Source organism: Bidens hawaiensis, unplaced genomic scaffold (genome assembly GCF_021521415.1).
Source record: "Bidens hawaiensis isolate Kalapana, Puna unplaced genomic scaffold, B.hawaiensis_p1.1 tig00017233_1, whole genome shotgun sequence".
Lineage (NCBI taxonomy): Eukaryota > Viridiplantae > Streptophyta > Magnoliopsida > Asterales > Asteraceae > Bidens > Bidens hawaiensis.
This window is the reverse complement of record NW_027505006.1, coordinates 144,024-156,027: the sequence shown is the minus strand read 5'-3', so window position 1 is coordinate 156,027 and position 12,004 is coordinate 144,024. Positions and strand designations below refer to the sequence as shown.

At 35.8% G+C, this 12,004-nt stretch overlaps 4 protein-coding genes across 5 annotated transcripts; 1 reads left to right on the top strand and 3 right to left on the bottom strand.

Annotated features, from left to right (window-relative positions):
• The first annotated feature begins 618 nt into the window (after positions 1–618).
• LOC143609846 (uncharacterized) lies at positions 619–4,128 on the top strand. Its single transcript, XM_077084485.1, has 8 exons — positions 619–782; positions 976–1,031; positions 1,154–1,278; positions 1,428–1,587; positions 1,660–2,033; positions 2,103–2,546; positions 3,668–3,773; positions 3,862–4,128. The coding sequence occupies exons 1-8, from the start codon at positions 714–716 to the stop codon at positions 3,992–3,994; spliced, it is 1,467 nt and encodes a 488-aa protein (XP_076940600.1). The 5' UTR covers positions 619–713; the 3' UTR covers positions 3,995–4,128.
• A 103-nt stretch (positions 4,129–4,231) lies between these two features.
• On the bottom strand, positions 4,232–5,353 carry LOC143609847 (uncharacterized). 2 transcript variants are annotated; one of them, XM_077084487.1, is made up of 4 exons: positions 5,201–5,353; positions 5,006–5,128; positions 4,439–4,558; positions 4,232–4,359 (listed from the first exon to the last, which is right to left on the bottom strand). In XM_077084487.1, exons 1-4 carry the CDS (start codon positions 5,235–5,237, stop codon positions 4,295–4,297), a joined length of 345 nt encoding a protein of 114 aa, XP_076940602.1. In that variant the 5' UTR covers positions 5,238–5,353; the 3' UTR covers positions 4,232–4,294. The 2 variants fall into 2 exon arrangements, with proteins under 2 accessions (XP_076940602.1, XP_076940601.1); XM_077084486.1 differs by having other exon boundaries at positions 5,006–5,343.
• Positions 5,354–6,666: 1,313 nt separating this feature from the next.
• Positions 6,667–8,899, bottom strand: LOC143609850 (uncharacterized). The gene is made up of 5 exons (XM_077084491.1): positions 8,680–8,899; positions 8,512–8,604; positions 8,162–8,371; positions 7,985–8,073; positions 6,667–7,365 (listed from the first exon to the last, which is right to left on the bottom strand). Exons 1-5 carry the CDS (start codon positions 8,897–8,899, stop codon positions 6,745–6,747), a joined length of 1,233 nt encoding a protein of 410 aa, XP_076940606.1. The 3' UTR covers positions 6,667–6,744.
• Positions 8,900–10,669: 1,770 nt separating this feature from the next.
• LOC143609844 (uncharacterized) lies at positions 10,670–11,718 on the bottom strand. The gene has a single exon (XM_077084483.1). It carries the CDS (start codon positions 11,591–11,593, stop codon positions 10,688–10,690), a length of 906 nt encoding a protein of 301 aa, XP_076940598.1. The 5' UTR covers positions 11,594–11,718; the 3' UTR covers positions 10,670–10,687.
• Positions 11,719–12,004: the final 286 nt, after the last annotated feature.

Here is a 12,004-nt window from a genome sequence, read left to right as displayed (position 1 = left end):
TGTTTTGGGCAATAACACTACCCCGCAACGTTCCACCAGGGGTGGTCTAAGTTTAACTTTTTAGATCAACTTTTTTATTTTGTTTAGTTTGAATCTATTAAATCTAATAACTATGTATACCTCTATGAAGTCCAAACAGGTCTGTTTAAGTTTAACAACCACTATAAAATACGTAATACAAAGATATTAGAACCCATCACAACTTTGATTGTTTCCGAGTTTCATTTAACGAGGGAAAAGAAAGGATCCGAGATGGAGTTTGTGTTCCACAAATTTTATGTTTGTTTCCTTCATTTCAAATATGTTCATATTGGAGAGAGCATAACGAAAATAATGTTTTAATTCAAACTCGAAAACACGACACCTAATTAAATCTTTCTTTCCCACTTTTTTTGTTCTCTTCTTAGGTCTCTTTCCGTTATTTTCTTTTGATCACTAAAACTCATGAACACAAAAAGTCTAAAATCGATTAAATAATTGGACCGGGTCAGTTTCTAAAGTAGCGTATTTTGAACCGTCCAGAGAAGTCACATGAGCTTGTCTAGTCCCTGTGGACGGCATAAATACATACATACATACATACGATCTAGTCATTAGTCAAGACGAGGGAGGGAAAATAATAAGCATTGAAAGGAAATTGGCGGGAAATAAAGGAACCCTAAAGCAACTAATTGCCACCAATTTGTTGATTAGTGATCGATTGTTCAGGAGTTATGGCTGACCTCGAAACCCTAGGTATACTCGACGAGATTCAAGCACTCGTCTCCGATAACCTTCAAGTGGTACGTCGGTCTTTTATATTATACCAATTGATGCAACGGTTTGCTTTATGCTGATTCAACAATTAATATAATTCCTTGTTAATTAATATGTCTTGTAGAGTATATAAAATTATTTATTTAGGTTATTTCGATTGTTTTCATTAAGAAACCCTAAAATCACTCTACAATTAATATAATTCCTTGTTATTGGTAGGTTTCTTACAAGTGGTTGAGTAGGAATTTTTCAGTGCCATCAGATACTGCTAAGAGGTGAGTTTATAATTAATTGCAGAATCATTATATTAGCTTAGCTTATTCAAGACCAACTTATTTCATATTAAGGCTATACTTATAAGTTATAATCTTTATTATGGATTTATTATTATGCATAGACTGCTTCAAGAGTTTGTGGAAAAGAATGGAAGTCAACTGGAAGTTATATATTCTTTATCTGGTTGGTTGAAAAATAATCCCGAAACTTACCATGTTAAGCTTGTTTTGGGCTCTAAACTTTCAGGTTAGATTCTATTGATTTAGATTATGCAGTTGTAGGTGTATGTGTATGCTCAGTTTATATGTGATTTGGTTCAATCTTATTATTGGTAACAAGCAGTAATCTGTCTTGGTTGCTTTATAATTGTTTAAATTTTATATCTTTCTATGCAGAAATCCAACAAGAATTTGGTGATGGTTGTTCAGTTCAAGTTTACAGTGTCCAATCTTGTGTTCCTAAAGACGCAGCAGTTATTTGGAATGCTGAATATGTGCAATCAGAAGAGCTATTCAAGGAGCCTGCAAATGTTGTTAACTGCTTGCGTGATAATCGGTGAGTTATTTATATATTTGTTAATTGTTTATACAATGTTACTCTATATTTACTTTTTGATTGTTTTTTCAGGTTTTGTGGTGTTTCAAATTCATTTGTAAAACGCAACACAGAGGGGACACCTGTTATAAACAGCGCAGGTCCACAGTTAAAAAGTGTAGGAGTCCACGGACAGTCAAAAACTAGTTCTGTTAATCAAGCTCTCGACACTTCACTTGGAAAAGAAAAAAAGATTGAGCAATCAAACCCTAAACCTAATCAAGCCATAAATGTTCAAAGTGGAACTCATAAAGAACAAGTTCCTCAAAACAAAAAGAAAATACAAAATGATAAAACCTCCTCTGGGACTTCAAGCTCATTAGCTAGCATGTGGGGCCGTGCATCTGCAAAACCAAAACCGGAGTCTGCTTCAGTGAAAACTGAAACCGTCGCTCCTATTTCTAATGGTTTGTGTACTTTTAGTTAACTTTAATGTATGTAAAGTTTGCTTTATCTAATGAAGTTAAATTTGGCAGATGCGCAGGTGCGTGCTAACGAGTCTTTAGAGGATGAAAGCAGTGATGATGATGATCAACAAGTGAACTTCAAACGAGCGGTTAACGGTGAAGGAAATGATAATAGAAAAAGACGCGTTGTGATGGATTACTCTGATGAAGATGACAATGTTGAAGATGCAGTGAATCTTGCATCACCAGATCCACCAAAAATGCAAGTTTCGGTTCTTGATTCCAAGAAAAGTTCTACCATTTCAGGTCTTGAAAGTAAAAATTTGGATTTTGATGAAGAAAAAGAAGTTAAGAAGGAAAAGGTGGACAAGATTGACCACAAGTCTGTAAACGAGAATAAACGTCCTCATGAAAATGAAGTTAAACAGGAAGATAAAACGAGCGATGCTGTTAAAAACGCGAGTAAAAAGAGAAAAGTTTTGAAGACACGAATCGATGATCGTGGGAGAGAAGGTACGGTTTCTCTAAAGTTTTGAATAGAAAAATAAAAATATTTGTAGTTACTTGAAAAGTAGGCTTGTAAATGAACCGAACCAACACGAACGCTGCATGTTCGTGTTTGTTTCACTTTAACCAAACAAGCAATCAAACATGGGCATTTAAGCAAACAGGATTTTCTTGTTCGTGTCCGTTCTTTTAAAAAATGGGCAGGTTCGTGTTTGTTTATTTTTGTTTCTTAATATTATAAACGAATGGTTCATGAACGTAAACAAACATAAGAAAACAAACATAATTTGATCATAGATGAATGAGCATATATAACCAAACATCATCATCATCATCATACTCAGTATATCCCACAAATAGCAAAGCTATGGTAGGGTCTGAGGAGGGTAAGATGTAGGCAGCCTTACCTCTACCCCATAGGGATAGAGAGGCTGCTTCCGGTGAGACCCCCGGCTCGATAGTAGTTTTGCATGAAGCCTTGGACATAAGGCACATAGCACTCAATCATCGGGACACCGGCTGATCGGTGCATGTACCCTTATCTTTCAGCTATCAACGCCACTACATGATGCCTGATTAACCGTCCGTCACTTTTAACGTTATTTTCACGAGATTAGTAAAATAACGTCAAAATTAGTGCAATTTCACTTTTGCCAAACGAACACCAATAAAAAGTAAACGGGAACATCAATATATTACATACCGGGCCTACAAAATAAATGAAACTACTATATTAAACTGTAAGAGATGATATTTTGCTTTCATAAAACTAAACTTAATTGTAATGGGCCTGAATATTTCAAATTAATATATAAGCGAACGTAAACTAACAAACATAAATGAATGTAATCGAACAAACATAAGCGAGCATAAATGTACAAATGCTCACAAACATAAATGAACGAACAAGACATGTGTTTTGTTCATGTTCGTTCCTTTATTAAATAAATGCACTTCCAGCCACGGTTCACTAAATGTTCTGTTTGTTTACAAGCTTGTAGAAAAGTCTTAAAACTACCCTTGAAAAAGTAAAAAAGTATATAGTTTTTTAAATATTTAATCTATTTAACAGATGCTTGTTTTTATTTTGACAATGTGTATATTTGAATTTATCAATTGTTTATTAGTAACCGAGGTGGTTTGGGAGGATGATGAGAAAGAAACAAAACATGATGACACTACAAGAAAGGATAAAGGTGACAATAATACCACAAACAATGCTGTTGTCAACAGGTAATAAATACTACATTTGTATGTTTTGCTGTTTTAACTGATTTTGTCACATCTAGTATTCTTATAGTTGGATGTTTTTAAAACTCAGGCCCGTTGCAGCAGCAGCTCCTAAGAAGTCACCTGCGGTGTCACATGCGACAGGCAAAGCAGGAAACAAGAAAACCAATGCGAAGGATCCTAAACAGGGGAATATTATGTCATTTTTCAAAAAGAAGGTTTAATGGTTTTTACCAAACTACAATTTGGTTTATATGTATCTCTGGTTTTATGCTGATTAAATTATTAAATGCTAGATACAAGTTGCTTTCTGTTTTCATGTTGTACGTTTATAGAAGCTTGTAGCTGAGGGTTTTATGGTCGCATAAATACACAAAGAGGATAGATTTGGAAGTTGTAATTGGAATTTTAGGAAACCATTACAAAATTATGACTAAAAATTAATCAGAATAATTCTTAAAAAGTGAAATCAATAAAAGTGAACTATCTTGAAGAAACATATGTAATTTGAGCTTCTTGTTCTTTCAGCTTAGTTGTATCAAGTTTGTTGGCTCGCTCAAGACATATCTTGGTATTTCGTATTTTGTACCTGAAAATACGAAGAACGTTTATAATCCCATAAATTCAAGTAATCATGCGGGGTTATACAGTACAGCCCGTTTGATTACCTGTTTCATCATAACAAACTGTCATGTCAGGTTTGTGAACAGTTACTCCTGCACTGTCTAGAATTGTCTGAGCGAGCTTGATATCAGATTCAGCTGCTGCATGTATTGCGTCCCAGATATCTTTTTGCATAGTTCAAATACATATTATCAGAAAAAAAAAATGAGGCAAAACAAAAGTAATATATTTCTCCAAGTAACAAATAATCATAATATAACGTTGGTTACAAGTGAGGTTATACATCAGTTTTGTTTTGAATTGTTCTCTCTCTGAATTTGATTAACCTGACATGGCTGGCTCTGCCTTTTTATACTACTGGAGAAGTTGCAAAAAATTAATATGCTATATGTTGAATATGATTAAGAAAATATAATATCAAAATAGCTATCTAAATTTGTTTTCAATAAAAGAAGTGCTACATGTTTAAACTTTAAAGACAACTACTGCTAACCTCTAACTTGTGTGACTCCAATTTTACATAAATTTGTTGAAGCTAGTGTCTAGTACCAAACATTAAGCATCGCTGAGTAAAAAAAATCATTATGCTTTTTTACCATATAAAGTTTTACCTTTCTTGCCACCGTGATGAGGAGCCGTATCCCAAAACTCATTGTGCATCTGCACCAACTGATTCCACGTAACGGGCCGTGGGAATTCCCACGGCTTTGGCTTTCTTATACTCTTCACCGTACCTGCCATATAAACGAGAACCCGATGGTGAAGGTTTGTCAACGCCATGAATCAAGAAAAGAACAAAGACTTACGGTCTTGTTTATTTAGTGACGATACAAAACAACCCATAACTTTACAGTTAACAGGCTATTTTATTGTTGTATTCAAAACAAATAAAATAATTTTTTAGAAAGATATAAATAGGAGTTGTTGGGCAGCTTCATTACTCTTTCTCGTGATAAAAAGTCACTTTTAAGCATTCAGATTCATGTGATTATCCACAACTAGTTTTGATTAGATACTTGTCTTGGGTAAAATCTATTTCATGAAACCATAGCCCACGGTACGAATTTACCATTGATCCAGATTAGGGGTATAAATCATGTCGTGTTGATGAGTCGAACGTTTTCGAGTTGGCAGGTTGAATAGCTGAATAGGTTAAGGCAAACAAAACCCGTAAAGTTATTCGTGTTAATTACATCACCCTAACAAGAGACTTTTTCCTATAATATGTGTCTTTCTAATTGTTTGTGTTCCTTATATTTCATTCCCAATTAGTAGCTTACGTTAATCTGTTTAGCTCGAGATTAGAGAAATAGGATGGAAAGAATTGAAGAATAGGGCCTTTTGGGGGCCTAAAACAAACCCCTAAGCGGAGCTTTTGCTTAAAAAATAAAAAAAAACTGAACTGTTTGTTTGCAAACTTGCAGGCAAATCTCGACAGACTCTTACGTGGACCAACTAAACAGAGAGAAACATAATAGAAAAAAACCACACTTACAAAAGAGCATAACTTTGGTTACATGTGAAGTTATATGGCCATAAGCAGAGCCGGAAATGTTTCGATAAGTTGGGTCATGTGACAAATTGCCATAGACAGTTTGACTCAATTGCAGGCCCTGAATTCCATCAATTATGCCTCTAATTTATGATAAAGATAATCACTCTATAATAAAAAGTTTTGATTTCTTAATAAACTCAAAACGATATGGTCTCAAATCTCATGTTAAATCAAATTCCATGAAAACGTTGAAACTAAAACAAGTCATCTTAGAGTTGCTAATTACCTTAGAAACCCAACACTCGAGTAATGTGCTTCTATAAAAGTGTAGGTGTGTAACACTATATTCGGAAATGTAACAACCCGGATGTATATATGTGTGAACCCTCGGGTGGGCAAAAGTGAAATTGCACTAATTTTGACGTTATTTTACTAATCTCGTGAAAATAACGTTAAAAGTGACGGACGGTTAATCAGGCATCATGTAGTGGCGTTGATAGCCGAAAGACAAAGGTACATGCACCGATCAGCCGGTGTCCCGATGATTGAGTGCTATGTGCCTTATGTCCAAGGCTTGATGCAAAACTACTATCGAGCCGGGGGTCTCACCGAAAGCAGCCTCTCTATCCTTATAGGGTAGAGGTAAGGCTGTCTACATCTTACCCTCCTCAGACCCTACCATAGCTTTGCTATTGGTGGGATATACTGAGTACGATGATGATGATGATGATGATGATAATGATGATAACAACCCGGATAATATAAACATATCTCAAACTTAGGTAAAGGTTAAGTCCCTGACTGGTAATATAGAGTATGCAAAATACAAGCAGTACAAATTTTTAAAACACTGTTTTAACTATAACAAATCGAATCACCAAACTTGTTTCTCATATAACTAAACTTATGCTCATCATAGTTGACCCGCTTTAAGTCAGCGGGCTTCTGTTCTCCAAACACAACTTCACCTCCTTTATCTTTAACCCGATGCTTTGTTCTTTCTTTTTGGGTTTTAACCCGAACACGTTTAACCTCACCATTCGCTCCATAAATCTCAGCATACTCTTCTCTTTTTGAAGCTCTATGCTTGTTTGGATCTTTTACACTAGAAGATGATCTAACCTTTACGGGCTTTATTTTTTCCGGGTGTTTTTCATTCGGGTTTTGGGCCTGACGGGCTTCTGAAAGTGGGATTGGAGTTCTATGCTTTTGAACTAACGGGGGCTGATTAACGGGCCCGTCTTCAGGCATTATAAGATGATCTTTTAATGGCGTGAGGCCCGTTTTAGAAATTTTAAACGGGTTGAAAGGAATGAAAATGTTACAAAAACTTTCAAAAGCAAGTTTTGATAGATCTGAAACGAGTTGACCGAAAGACGGCCATACTGCTTCTTGTTCTTCTTTAACTGTTTCCACGAATTGACGTTTGGTCAACTTTTCCTTGTTTGGTTGCTTGGTATCACTCTCCACCTTATCCTGCAATTTACATGATGGATTAGCTGATAACAACGAATATTTTTCTAAAGTAAACACGAAAATTAGGCCTGTAAACGAACCAAACATTTGAACTGTTCATGAACCATTTTGTTTATGTTTGTTTATTTAGTAAACAGCAAACATCAACAACAAAAGTTGTTCATTTAGTTAAACGAACGGGCATAGACAGCCATGTCTAGTTAAATTCCGTTATGTTCGTTAATTTATGTTTGTTAGTTTAAGTTCGTTAGTTTGCGCTTGTTATTATATTAATTTAATTGTTTATGGCCCAAAAATTTCTGGTTTTAAAAACTTTTTAGGCACAACACGTTGTTCTTCACATTACTTTTAACTAGTTTTAGCTCAGTTATGTTTGTTCGTTTACGCTCGTGAAACGTTCGTTCGTATAGTTAACGAATGAACATAAACAAACACGAACATGCTCATTTTCTTAACGAGCGAACACATACATGTTCATTTGTGCTCGATTGTTTGTTCGGTTAAAGTGAAACGAACGAACACAAATTGACACATATGATCCGTTCGGTTCATTTACTAGCCTAATGAAAATTGATTGGGTAAATAACAATCAATCATAAAAAGGATTAATAACTCTTACCACCTTCGTGAAATATGATGAACCGTATCCTTGTTGTAGTATGCATACAGTATATCCTATCAGAATGGCACCGATTACCAAAACAAGATCTGCCAATCGTAAAAAATATAAGATTAGAATATTCTACAACATATTTAATGTTAGTTAATAATCTAATCATATTAAATATGGTGACACCTGTGGAAGAAACAGAGGTGTCATGAAAATCACAATCCTCTTGATTTAGAGAAATTTGTCGAAGGGCCGCATTTCCTTGATCAACAACTAACAAAGAGCATGTTGGTCTCACATAGACTACATCAAAATCAGTTGAAAACTGTGCATTCTCACTCGGCCCGTCTCTGTACCCTGCCACGCTTGATTTTCCTCCAGCAATTGTGGTCACACCTATACGTATATTTGCTCTTCAATAATCTTTTTATCATACGATCAATACATTAAGTGAAAGTGATGGCAAACCTGCTTCACTGATCTTTGATTAGATGTATCAGCAACATAAACGTTTCCTTTATCATCCATAGTAACACCTTTCGGGTGATCAAAACGGGCATCGTTTGGTTTTCCATCTGCATGTCCCGTGTAACCCTGGAATGACCCCACGATTAATCTTGCTCTACTATCTATATCAACAAATTATTAATAAACAATTAACAGTTTCAATACAAATATCGTAACATTGATAAAAAGAAGCTTACACTGGGACAATGGAGGAATGATTCTAACAATGTTGCTGTTGAGTGAATCAACGGCATAAAGTTCACCGTCATGTGATACTTGGATGGAATAAGGTACAACACCTAGCTGATTGCCTTGAGCAACTGTTTCTACTAAATAACCGTCTTCAAATTTAAGAATGTTATTAATATTCTCATCTGTACCAATCACCAAACTAATAAGTGAAAAGGCAGGCCACATTACAGGTGCAAATCGTAACCGGTTAACCAAACCGACCGTAATCAAAACCGGTTAATCGAACATAGATTAATATAGTTAGCGTTAATAAGATTAATTTCAATATGTTATTATTATCTGTTAATAACCGAATGAAGCCGCTTATTAGGTAGGTTAGGGATTTTCCATTCAGAAACTGTTTAGGGGCTCCAATAACAGTTAGGGTTCGGTAACCGATATTGCGAAAACCAGTAGGCCACATAACCAACCTAATTGGAATCGCAACAGAGTTATTGAAGTAGAAGCATATGGCATCGTAAAGTATATATAAAATAATGAAAAGGCAGACGTACCTGATGATATTAGTGGAGGTTTAGCTGCTGCTGTCCACTTGAGAATGGAGGATGATAATTGTTTGATGATTAAACACGATACAATCATCAATAAATGTAATCACAGAAACTGGAGTGTATGTGTGTGTGTGTGTACCAGCAGCCGCAACAGAAGGAGGTTGAATGTGGAAGATGTAAATGGAGAGTATAAGTATAATAATCAGATAATAAACAAGTGAAGCTGTTCCTGTCATCGTTGAGGTTTGATCTTCAATCCAATGTGTTCAAACCCCCAGATCGAGTTGTTATACACACTCTACTTTCCCCATTTACCTTTTTTAACTTTCTTTTTTTTTTCTCACAGGAAAAAAAACTTTTTTTATTTTATTCCAGATTTCAAAACAAATTCAAGTAAAACGAATGGATAATAACGCAGACCGGATTTTCTAAAATTTAGTCCCAGACAACATTTGGAGGCCTGTTTTTAAATTTTAAACAATAGCTGGGTTAATTTTAATTTCTCTCTCTGAAAAAGGGTTAGTTTGGGGATTTTCCCTTGTTTTTTACCCTTATTACATTGGTGGTATTCTTTTATTTTAATTCAAGCCCGTAACGTATGTAACAGAAGCCAATCGAAAACCAATTTTGCTTTTTGTTTTGTTTTAGTTATGTGGAAACCAACTGGATTTGCGTAAACTCACAAGCTTTTGTTTTAGTTTTAGTGCCGTAATGAACGTAACGAAAACCAACCGAATGCTGATTTTTTCAGTTCTGGCATCGTAATGAACGTGACGGAAACTGACCGAATTCGCGCATACTGGCCGTCTCAACACCTGGGATCGATAACGGCTGGGTTTTAACAATGATCGAGTTTTACTGACCGACTCCACCTAGGGATGAGCAAATTCGGTACTAGCACCGATTTGGTACAATCGGTACCAAAGTTTTGAGTTTCGGGATCACAATTGTACGGTACCGGTATTTCCCGAATTTTAACCTTCGGTACCGATACTATCTAGGTACCGTACCGGTACCGCTACCAAGAATTTGCGATTTTCGGGATCGGTATTTTCGGTACCGGTACCGAGCTCATCCCTAACTCCACCCCATTGATCCACCTCAAGATTTTCTATTATTATATTTTTTTTTAGTTTCAGTACAATAACACATGTGACCGAAACAGACCGAATTCATGTCGATTTACCGTCTCAATGTTTGAGACCGACAATGCTTGGATTTTACCACCACTCAAATTTTACCAACCTGTCCGACGTAACTCACCAGGTAAAATACTAGTTATTAATATAGATATGATATTTTAACTTTTAACCAACTTCTTGCTTGCTCCCACTCACGAGAGATCATAGAGCCGCCACTAGGCCCACTACTGAGACATACGAATTATGAAAGTGAACACATGAATTAAATTCGTTTGTTTATTACATCTTTTCACATGAAAAATAAAATAAAAGCAAACCAATTACAAACGTTTGTGTCTCTTAGCTAAGTATGACAAACACCAGTAATCTATTGCAAACCCACAATTTATACACTTGAAGATCATTCCGTTCTTGAAACTATACAAACAGTTGGTGCATTTACCATCGCTTTCAAGCCCTTGAACGAATGAGAGGGGGTGTGGATGCATTTCGAAGTTTATATATGTTCCCCCAAACTTCACATTCACGTGATAAGGAATGCTTCTAGGATCACCACTCATATGCATGTCATATAGAAGTATTGATGGAGCACAAGCCGTATGCATAGACTGGATACACTCATGGCAATGATAGAATGAAAGTTCAGGATTAATTTCCTCGCAAACTTCACAAAAGTATTCACTCCCATGATTCTCAATGGGAGAGTAACTCAACTTCATAGGATGCTTGTCACACTTGATAGTAGTTGTCTCGGGTAGTAACAACGCACACATGGCATGTATATGAAAATCACAAACATAGCAAGTGAATTCATAGTCCAAATACATATATTTGCTGCATATATAACAATCATAATTATGTCTTTTCATATAAACTCTTGAAAGGAGGTGATTTGGATGAGAAGTATGAGTGATTTCTTTAGGTATGAAAACACATTTAACATCAATATTGTAGTCTTCGCATTCCTTACAACAATAGGCAAAACCATTGCAATAAAATCTGCAAGTCTCACACCTGAACACCCCACATATCTCACCAGGGACTTTTGAATGGAGAACAAGGGTATGTTGTGGACGGTAAGGGTGGCCTTTCAATTTACTAGATAGTCGGGAGCACCACTCATGGAGCACAAAGTTGCAATGCTCTTCCTCATTGGCACACACATATATTGGGCCACTCATAATTGGTCCAATACACGCGTCGCATAAAAGTTCAATCCTTTTCATTGGGTCATGATATGATATTGATTTTATTCTTGAATAGGCGGTGCTTGTGATATCAATCGTACATTTTGCATCCTCCAAAACTAGTGGATGTTGGTGGCTAATCAGTGTTTTGGTGGCAGCGTTAGTTTCTATTACACATGATCCATTTTCCTGTGCATCCTCCAAAATTAGTGGATGTTGGAGGCTAATGTGTGTTTTGGTGCCATCGTTAATTTCTATTACATGTGATCCATTTTTCTTGAAAAACAAGTGTTTTAGTATGCTATAAGACGCATCAGGAAATGGGAGATGTAGGAGGTCAGGATGTTCGGCATCCTTATAATTTTTTATGATTTTACCTGTACCTGATGAAAGCAACATTCGAGTAGTAAATAAATAGTAATGAAAAACCAGTAACTAAAGGCATAAACG

What these genes read in the sequence shown, in the direction of transcription:
- LOC143609846 (XM_077084485.1), top strand. Translation starts at nt 714, where the DNA reads ATGGCTGACCTCGAAACCCTAGGTATACTCGACGAGATTCAAGCACTC. An exon ending in CCATCAGATACTGCTAAGAG is followed by an intron (nt 1,032 to 1,153) that starts GTGAGTTTATAA and finishes TATTATGCATAG; the next exon opens with ACTGCTTCAAGAGTTTGTGG. An exon ending in AACTGCTTGCGTGATAATCG is followed by an intron (nt 1,588 to 1,659) that starts GTGAGTTATTTA and finishes TTGTTTTTTCAG; the next exon opens with GTTTTGTGGTGTTTCAAATT.
- LOC143609847 (XM_077084486.1), bottom strand. Translation starts at nt 5,174, where the DNA reads ATGGCGTTGACAAACCTTCACCATCGGGTTCTCGTTTATATGGCAGGT. An exon ending in TCATCACGGTGGCAAGAAAG is followed by an intron (nt 4,559 to 5,005) that starts GTAAAACTTTAT and finishes CTATGCAAAAAG; the next exon opens with ATATCTGGGACGCAATACAT. An exon ending in AGTTTGTTATGATGAAACAG is followed by an intron (nt 4,360 to 4,438) that starts GTAATCAAACGG and finishes TCGTATTTTCAG; the next exon opens with GTACAAAATACGAAATACCA.
- LOC143609850 (XM_077084491.1), bottom strand. Translation starts at nt 8,899, where the DNA reads ATGTGGCCTGCCTTTTCACTTATTAGTTTGGTGATTGGTACAGATGAG. An exon ending in CATTCCTCCATTGTCCCAGT is followed by an intron (nt 8,605 to 8,679) that starts GTAAGCTTCTTT and finishes TTGTTGATATAG; the next exon opens with ATAGTAGAGCAAGATTAATC. An exon ending in CCGTTTTGATCACCCGAAAG is followed by an intron (nt 8,372 to 8,511) that starts GTGTTACTATGG and finishes ATATACGTATAG; the next exon opens with GTGTGACCACAATTGCTGGA.
- LOC143609844 (XM_077084483.1), bottom strand. Translation starts at nt 11,593, where the DNA reads ATGAAAAGGATTGAACTTTTATGCGACGCGTGTATTGGACCAATTATG.